At 31.8% G+C, this 9,745-nt stretch overlaps 1 protein-coding gene across 1 annotated transcript; it reads right to left on the reverse strand.

The window, feature by feature from the left end:
• Positions 207-4,237, reverse strand: LOC109352392. Its single transcript, XM_019594364.1, has 3 exons — positions 4,048-4,237; positions 2,852-2,994; positions 207-468 (listed from the first exon to the last, which is right to left on the reverse strand). Exons 2-3 carry the CDS (start codon positions 2,978-2,980, stop codon positions 367-369), a joined length of 231 nt encoding a protein of 76 aa, XP_019449909.1. The 5' UTR covers positions 2,981-2,994; positions 4,048-4,237; the 3' UTR covers positions 207-366.

The raw sequence follows: 9,745 nt of genomic DNA on the forward strand, positions 1-9,745 counted from the left end.
GAATTGTTATCATAGATTTGTGAAATGCACCATTTATATTTCATTCAAAAAAGTAAGTCAAATAAATGAAAAATAATGTATTGAGTGTATATAATTCTTTATATTAACAAGATATTACACTCCTCTTCTTTTATGTGCTGATGCAATATTCTTACCCCAAAGGCGGTACTTCCGCATATCCTTAACTTTGCAAATAAATAACACCCATAGTAAAATATGAACAAAACCTACACTAGGATCAGCCAGAAACATTTCTTCTTATTCAGAGTAATTTATAATTGGTCATTACACACACAAGTACATAACATATTTAATAGATAGTCATACTGGTATGTAACCAATACAGCACAACAAAACCACAGAGAATCAAGGATTGTTCCTTTTACGAGCCAGTTCCCTTGCTATCTCCCTAAGTTCCTCTGGTGGTGGTGGCCTTGGTGCCTCTGGGGGATATTCAACATATGATTTCTGTAACATGATAAGAAGCAAATATAGTTTATTTATACATTACAAGATAGACATAGATTGGAACAATTTTAGAAGAATATGATTCATGCTCATTAGAATTCAAAGTCAGCATGCAAAGATAATAACAGAAAGTATCAACTAATAAAATTTCCACTAGTTACCACAAGTAACGCAGGTAATATTAGTGAAAAGGGTGCTGCTAATCTGAAGAGGCACTGGTTAAAGAATAAAATGGGGTAAATTTTTATAATAAATACAGATACATCACTTTCCTTTCCAATATAGTAAAGGTATATCCTAATGTGTGCCCATCTTTAGGATTCCGAAATAAGCAAGTTTTCATAGGGAAACAAAGCTTTTATTATTTTGGTATGTGATAGTTTTAGGTTTCCAATAAAAACTTGCTTGTTTAGCAATCCTAAACATATAACATGGTCCATGTGCACACATAAGAAAAAACTAATGTGACACGTCACTTCCCAAAAAATTGCATTTTTTTGTATTTCCATAACTTGTACCATAAAACATTTGACAAGTGAAAATGCTAAATGAACATATGAATCTATATATTCAATCATTCTTGAAGTAGAGCCAAAACGATCCCTGTTATAGCTGGTTCACTCTTAACTTGCAACAGACGGCTACTGTAATAAATCAGTGCATCATCAACACTGATATTTATGGTGAAGTCCTAAGATAGGCATTATCAGTTTATGTAGTTATGATAAACTAGCAAGGACAAAATCCAGAATTTAGGCCATTCATACACCTGACTGTTTCCTCTCTGACTAAAGACCCAATTTAAAAAATGGATATTTAAATAAATGACCAAGACATCTTCACAAAAACATCCAATCAGATCTGTCTTAGCTTAGCAATGATCTTAGAAGGTTATAAAAAAATTGAACAAACTAAGTAAAAAGTATACAAGGTCCTCAATTCCTGAACATCGAAATTGTGAACATTCACAACTGATAAGAGGGAGGCAAACAATTAAATCCCAAAACCTGCTTCAGTTATAATCACCGAACGACCATAGAATCCCAAGAAACAACACCTGGGAAATCTCAGCAGTGTTGTCGAGTGCTGGCCATGGCAGAAAGCGGTTCTGTGAAGAACACAACCGCCTTTTGAAAAATTCCATTAAATGAAAACATCCGCCATTTGGTGCTTTAGCACTGCCATGCAGTATGGGGTAGGGGCACATGATGGAAACAGCAGACATTTTTTTTTTGTTTTTCGGGTTTCCAGCTTTCTTAAGAGCAGCAGCAGCTTTGGGTTTTACCCAAACAATGTGAACCCTAAATTAAACAGTGTGTATCTCCTCACTCTCTGCCGTGTTTCTCATCTGGTCGGCGAGACTCATTTCTACATCGTCTTCATGCTTCGAACCTCATTCTTTCTTCTTTGCGACTGCTTCAACTTCTTTCAACTTCGTCTCTCAGAGGCAGAAACTTCTTTCTTCAGCAACTGCTTTGCTTTACAATGGCTAGCCAATGCCAAGCATCTTCAAATAGACAAGGCCAGGCATCTTCAAATAGACAAGGCCAGGCATCTTCAAATGTGACCTTATTAGTGTTGCTCATTTTACAATTTAGTATGATTAATTTTAATTTTCTAGTGACCTTATGAGACTTGATGAATTTTATTGAACCTTTGTTGCCTTACACTATGATCATGATGTTGTTATGTGGCTTATCGCTTATGCTATTATTAAAAAAAATTCTATAGACTATATGAATTATATCTTCTAATTATTTCTTGCAACCACCATGATGATGTACTCTATTTGCCCACAACGCCATGATGGCAGAATTTAGGCAAAAGCTATGGACCACCATCCAACATCGACAACACTGAATCTCATTTTAAAAAGCTGACAATAAGTGTCAATCAGAAAATGCCTTATCCAGGAGCATGCAAACAAAGGTATTGCTTTACAGTAGTCCATTGACTAAAGAAAAGAGCCTTGTTTATTTTTGGACCATGAACCACAACATCACTTTGACCATCACACACATCCAGAACTAAACCCTACTCAGTTCTACTTGACTAATAAGTCATTCCTTCATTAAATGCATATCAGGACCTGACCATAACAAGGAGTTAGTTCCCCTGTTCCATTGCCACAACTCGGAGAGTTAAATTTGCTAGATTTTTGGTTTACATGACAAATTAATAATAGACGTTAGCAAAGATTATAACCATCCATTTATGCACAAAGCTGGAAATCCAAAACGTAAAACATAAACCAATAGGTTTATAATCTTAAATGATAAACCAATTGAACCCCCAAGTCAAACAGTTAAATCATTTGACTACGCACAGAATCTGAACACTAAAACAAATTAAAAAAAGGCATAGAAAGGGAGAAGTATGTTACATTTCCCATAAACTTCTGGAGGTTTTTGGTGTTGTTGGCAAAAGTGTACATCAGAACAATGGGGACAGCCACATACACTCCAAACTTAGCAATCTCTAGAATCCCCTTGGAAGTGCCTAGTGATGACATTTTGCTGGAAAATCCTCTGAGAAAATTGACAAGAAATAGTAGAGTGAAACTTGAGTTGTCAAAGAGGGCTGGCCCAGCCCAATCAATCAGCATTAACATACACCAGCCACAGCCAAAATGGGTAACTTTTAAATGATCTTGTCTTAGCAAGCATATATGACAGATTTCTAACAGGAGATATTTCCTCAAATCAGTGTATGCTTAAGATTGCATATACTTTTAGCATTGTAGTTATTTACATAGTTACATGGTTCTATCATATAGCCTGCAGTAGCCTATGTGCCACATATTGGATTCATTTGGCGTACTGTGTAATAGAAGTCTTGTTACAATAATGTAAAAAGAATGGTTATTTATGTTCAGAAAATGTGTTCCATATTTGACCCACATAGAAGGGGTACCGTGCACCAGAACCATGTAACTATGGTTATTTATGTACAGAAAATGTGTTGCATAGGCTTACATTTAAAGAGATAAACACATTCCAGGAACAGTAATTGACATTAGCTCATTCAACCTTTCATTACATGAATCCATAATTCCCTACTTCCAAACCAAACATATTATTGATCAGTACAATTGCAGATATTGAATGATAATACTAAACTTTCCAATCTCTAAGAAGCATCAGTTATGATTCCAATTGACATATATAAGAACAAAACATTTTAAAGATAGATATACAGAATGCACTTTATCTATTGTTTAACTCATATTTTTTTAATTAAGGATCATAACCACGATAGAAGTTCATCCAATAGTGTAAGATCTCAAGGTTTGATCCTTGCCGTTATCCGCAATTGTAGTGCATTTACAATTTTCCCCACAATTATTTGAAATAACACAACCTTTCCGGGAAAAGAGTAAGGCTTCATACATCTACCTCTTTAGACCCCACAAGTGAGAGCATCATGTACTGAGTCGTATTTTTTTTTAGTTATTTGAAACAACAATAAACACAATGTAACTTTAACAGCAATTTAAAACTACAGTTTAACTCTCAATTAGACCCGAACTTGAAAGACTTGATTGCTATATTTACAGTATGAGAAATATCACAGACTAACCTGAACAGATCTGAAAATGATTGGTTGATAGCGGCTCCGGTGAGACAGTGAGCGTCGGAACGAGAAATTGGCGAGAAATTAAATAGGAGAGCGAAGCAGTGAACAGTGAGCAGTGAAAGGCGGTGCGTGGAAGAGACGATGGATACGTATCAGAGCCAGCAACTACCACGTTTGAGCTTAACAGGCTGGGCTGTATGTTATGACCCAATCCTCAACTCTGGGCCTATACACTGTTACATCAGTCTTCGTAAGCACAATCTGGTTTTGCTAAATAAACTTGGAGGAAGGTGCATTCCGCTCACAATAGCATATTTTATGTCAAAAAAAAGTGAATCTTGTTATAATTAATTAAAAAATATATTTATTTATATATTTAATAATTAAATATTTTTCTGATCAATAATAAGAATAATATACAGTTATACATTTGTTAGGGACAAGAGATATGCTTTTATTTCACTATCACTTATTCTCGGCGTTTTGACATAGTAAATGTTTTTTTAGTAGTACCAAGAGTAACCTTCATGTTTTCTGATAAAAAACTAATCTTTTTTGGGTTCGTGGTTGTCCCTCCCAACAACATTTATGAAAGCAAAGATCAAAATAACTTCTAGTCCTCTAATTCTAAATTTTTATATAAACTAATACATATGAGCAAAGAAATATCTTTCACACAAGTATGGAAGTTGTTAAGCACCATAAAGGATGGATGTTCTTCTCATATGGTTACAGGTGAACTCAAAAGACTCATATGTGACAAACTTTTATATATGCATTAAAGTCTCAGAAGCATATAGTTTTAGTTGTAGCTTCCAGTGGTCTAACTTCTTTGTTGTTAATAAGATGTAGAACAACAAACTCTCAATTTAAGATAGATGTACTAACTCATAGCAACTTCTCAATTTAAGATACATGTACTAACTCATAGCAACTTTGTTTGTAACAATCACCTAGAGTTTGAACTTGCAAAATTATTGAAACAAACAAAGTTAATTATATGAGATAGAGCTCTGATGACACATAAATATTATTTTCAAGCACTTGATAAGAGTCTTGAAGATATAACAAGTACTGCAAGAATGACTCAATTGTTTTTTGAGGTAAGGTTGTAGTTTTTGGAGAGAATTTTCGTTATATATTGCCAGTGATTCCAGAAGGATGTCGTTCAGATATTGTACATGCAATAATAATGCATCACATATTTGGCACCATTGTACAATATTAACTCTCACAAAAAACAAGCGTTTACAAAATAATTCTAATGCAATGGAAATCACATAATTCTAATATTGGATATTAAAGATAGGGTGAGAAATTATCTGAGTCTAATGATGGTTGTGCTGAAATAATATTCTAGTAGAACTTTTGATTTTAAATTTTGATGACTCAATTGATGTCATAGTTCAAAATATCTACTCAAATATACAAGATCACTACAAGAATTGTGAGTTTTTACAATCAAGAGCAATACTTACATCAAGTATTCAAATTGTTAATCAAATCAACGAATTTGTTCTAAGCCTTATTTCAAGTACAAAAATATAATTATATTCAATTACTTTTTATGTTCATGCAAGTATCTTTGTAATTCAAACTAATATATGTCCTTATGTAAAATTGTAAGTGACAAATATGAATACTTCAACTCAGATTCTATTGACACGTCAGATGCTAACGAGTGTGGAGCATTCAACATATTAACTTCTGAGTTTTTAAACCCACTTATAATTTCTAGTTTTCCAAATCATAAAATCAACTTAAAAGTTGACACTCCAATAAATATTCGTAAGAAATTTAGACCAATTTGAATGATTATGTAATGGTACAATATTGGTTATTACTAAATTGATAAATCATGTACTCGAAACAAAGATTATGACTAGGAAGAATATTGAAAATATCATATATATTTCTCGGATGTCAATTTCTCCATCCAATCTCCATGACCTTTTAAGATGATAAAGAGACAATTTCCTATAATTATTTCATATGCTATGATAATTAACAAATCTCAATATCAATCATTGGAAAATGTTGAGTTTTACTTGCATAGAGCAGATTTTAGTCACAATCAATTATATAGGGCAATTTCAGGAGTACAAAGCAAGAAAGAATTGAAGATATTAATACATGAATAGGATGAATGAACATCTTCTGTCCCAAAAAGTGTACTACTGCATGTGCCACTATTTATGATTGGTGAGAAAAATATTTAATTATTAAATTTTTAACTTAAAACATTTTTTCGACCAATCACAAACAATGATACATGGAGTGTCATTCTTTTTGGGATAACAAATGTACTATTAATAAGAATGGTCAAGCCCTAACGACAATAACAAATGTTGTTTATAAGGAAGTTTTTCAAAACATATGACATGTATAGATAACAAAATGGGCATTGTCAGTGGGTCGCGCTGCATAGCCCCCAATTTTTTGCGGGCAAGACATGTAACATTTGTTTGTTTGCCTGTTTTACATGGCCCGTGAAGCTCGCGGGCATTTGTAATGGGCAATGCGGGTGGCCTGTAGGCATAATGGAAGGAAAAAAAGAATAAAAATTTCAATAGATTATGATGTAGTGTGATTTAATGTCTCAAAAAATTGTATTGTAATATGATTTAGTTAACTATGTATAGAATATCAAAGTTTTTTTTTTAAATTTTGTTCTCCTTTAACTACTTTATTTAGCTTCTTTTTATTTTATTATGTTAATTTTTAATTTTTAACTTATTCATCAATGCCCGCGGGCCGTCGGCATGCCCGTTAGCCCGTTTTAAAACGGCATGACATGCCATTTTGTCCATTAAGTCAATGCAGACATACCTGCTCACGCTTAAGTTTTTGTGAGCATGGGCAAAACGGGTTAGGCGACCTATTTTACCATCTCTAATGACACATATTATACTTATTTCAGATTCAATTATGACTATAATGTATACTTTATTAATATTTTTTACACACTCTAATGTATCATATATTTCAACTTTATCATGTTAAAGGCAACCTACCAACATTTCTACAAAAAAAAACTAGTTTTCAAGCACTTTATAAGCTAAGGTTACATCTATTACAATTATCATAAAAATGTCATTTATTTAAACCAATCTACATCAATACAAAATCTTGTGTCTCTTTTACTATACAAGTTTGTAATATGTTTCTTTAAAATCTAATCACTAGTAAATCACAGCAACCCATGTAAGTACACGAATATCCTACTAGTTTTTTATTAAAAAAGTGCCCTCTCAAACTAAAGTTGTGTCTAATTTCTATTACCATTGGATGTGGATCCCCTCTACAAAATGGGAATTGTGACAGGTCGAAAAAACTATATTTAACTGCCATGATTTTAATTTAATTTTAGTATAAAAAAATAAAATAAAAATTCCTTATATTTCAGTAGTAGACACCTTCAAAGGAAAGGAGTTGAAGGGATTAATATTGCAAACCATCTTCCTTAAGATATGTAAAATAATGATAAAAAAATAGGATAACGATTTATTACACATGTCCATATTCATTATTGCATGCTGCTGCTATATTCGATAATAATGCTGTTTAGGCAAAATGCACGAGACATTGACCTGGGGCACTGGGATATTGCTTTATACATATTCAACATGTATAACATATTACGTTGCTATTTATCTGATTAATTTTTTCAAGACTTAAAGTATGTTCTCTTTAAAAGTCCAACTTGCTTATCTGAATTGTAAGTTTACTTAAAATTTTATTATATTATAAGACATTAAGACCATTACAAATGAGTCTTTCAAATACGAATGATTATATTATATTTTTGTATATTATAATTTCATGTATAATAATTTTACTTATATTAAATAATATAATATAAATATTAAAATATAATATAATTAAGTAAAGTAACCAATTATGCATAATATATTTTAGATGACATAAAATCTAACCTATAAAGTTAAATAATCTTTTTTGAAAAATACTTAGTCTAATGTTAAGTGCCAAAATGTTAATGTGTATAATTTTGGGACACTTTGTGTGGATTTATGATGTAATTGTATACAATTCTCAATAATCTAGCAATCTTGTATTGTTTAGGAATCTAAGTAATTGTTATTGTTTGCAGGTTAAGAAATGATGAAAAAAAGAGAAAAAATAGAGAAGAATATGTTTCTGAACAGTACTAGCCTCGCCCAAGCGAGGTAATGGTCGCTCAAGCCATAATTCAGAGGAAAATCGCCAGAAAACACTGGTAATGCAAAAAAAAAACTCATACTTACTGTTTCTCCCTCGCCCGGGCGAGGTGTTCAGGCGTAGAAATGCAACTTCTCTCGCTCAAGCGAGAAGATTTTTTAATGCTGAAATTTACTCTCTCGCTCGAGCGAGAATCTCTAGCTCGAGCGAGAGATCAGAAGTCTGAAACAAATATAGGTGGTTACAAAAAGCAGAAGGGGTTATCCAACCATTTTCCAAGCTTTTTCACACGATTTTAGAGAGAGGAACACTAGAGAGGAAGGGAGAAGTCGTGGAAACGACTTTGAATCCAGAATTTCTTGTATTTCACATGATAGTGTTATAATGGCAAGGATAAGTGGCTAGTTCTTCGTTGTTGGGATTTGAAATGTAATCTTCTTACCTTGTACTCCTAGATTCAATTCTAACATAATTGTTATTTAATTTTGGGAAGTTTATCTCGTTTTTAATGCATGAGTTTAATTAGTTATTGAATTCTTGTTCTTGGTTCAAGTTTAATTGGAAAGTTAAATTTGACACCTGATTTAGATTATCTTCCTTCATACACCATTATTTCAGGAATGGATAATGATGTATGAATTGCTTTTACATTGTTTTTAATGCTAGTTAATCAGTCAATTAGCCAAGGAATTGGTAATTGAGTGATTATCTAAGGATTTTACACTCAAGGAATTGATGTAAAATATAAATGAATTGCCGAAAATGTGCATCAGAATCAGTATCAAGATGATGAATTTCGATTCCAATTCTTTTAAATTCGTAGTTAGTTTTTTATTTTAATTTAATCTTGTTACAAAATCATTATCAATTTATCAAACAAATTTGTGTAAATAGATACTCAATTCATTCTTGTAGGAATTAGTGTAAATCTATTCTACTCCCTGAGGACGATATCCCGATACTTTACCGGATTTTATTACTTATACGATACGGTGCACTTGCCGTTCCACAAATATCCAGCATCTAAGTACTTATTAAAAAATTCTGAGTTGACCTATTACATTTCTAAGTGATAGGCTACCTGACAAGCGAATTAGCCTTTTTCTATCTGTGAGTAATATATACATATTTAATATCAATAAAGTTATAATATTTTTTATTTATAAAAACATATAAATCACTAATAATCAATTCTTACAAAATATAAATGATTAGAGAAAATCTCATTAAAATGCAACAAATGGAATTTGAAAATAAAGAAACATTCAACACAAATGGTTATAGTTGCTCTCTACATATTTTCTTAATTTGAAAACATCAAAATTTTCATTTTCAATACTATAAAAATATATCTATGTAATTAATTAAATAATAATTCAATCTTCTCATGATTAAAAGTTCAATATTTAATGATGAATGTAATACATATATACTATAAGTATCTACGATCTAGATGAGGAGTGTGTAACATAAGTTAAAAATTAAAATAATAAATATTATCAATTATAAAAAGATGAAAATA

This window comes from Lupinus angustifolius, chromosome LG07 (assembly GCF_001865875.1).
Source record: "Lupinus angustifolius cultivar Tanjil chromosome LG07, LupAngTanjil_v1.0, whole genome shotgun sequence".
In the NCBI taxonomy this organism is placed as follows: Eukaryota; Viridiplantae; Streptophyta; class Magnoliopsida; order Fabales; family Fabaceae; genus Lupinus; species Lupinus angustifolius.

What these genes read in the sequence shown, in the direction of transcription:
- LOC109352392 (XM_019594364.1), bottom strand. Translation starts at nt 2,980, where the DNA reads ATGTCATCACTAGGCACTTCCAAGGGGATTCTAGAGATTGCTAAGTTT. An exon ending in TCCAGAAGTTTATGGGAAAT is followed by an intron (nt 469 to 2,851) that starts GTAACATACTTC and finishes ATCATGTTACAG; the next exon opens with AAATCATATGTTGAATATCC.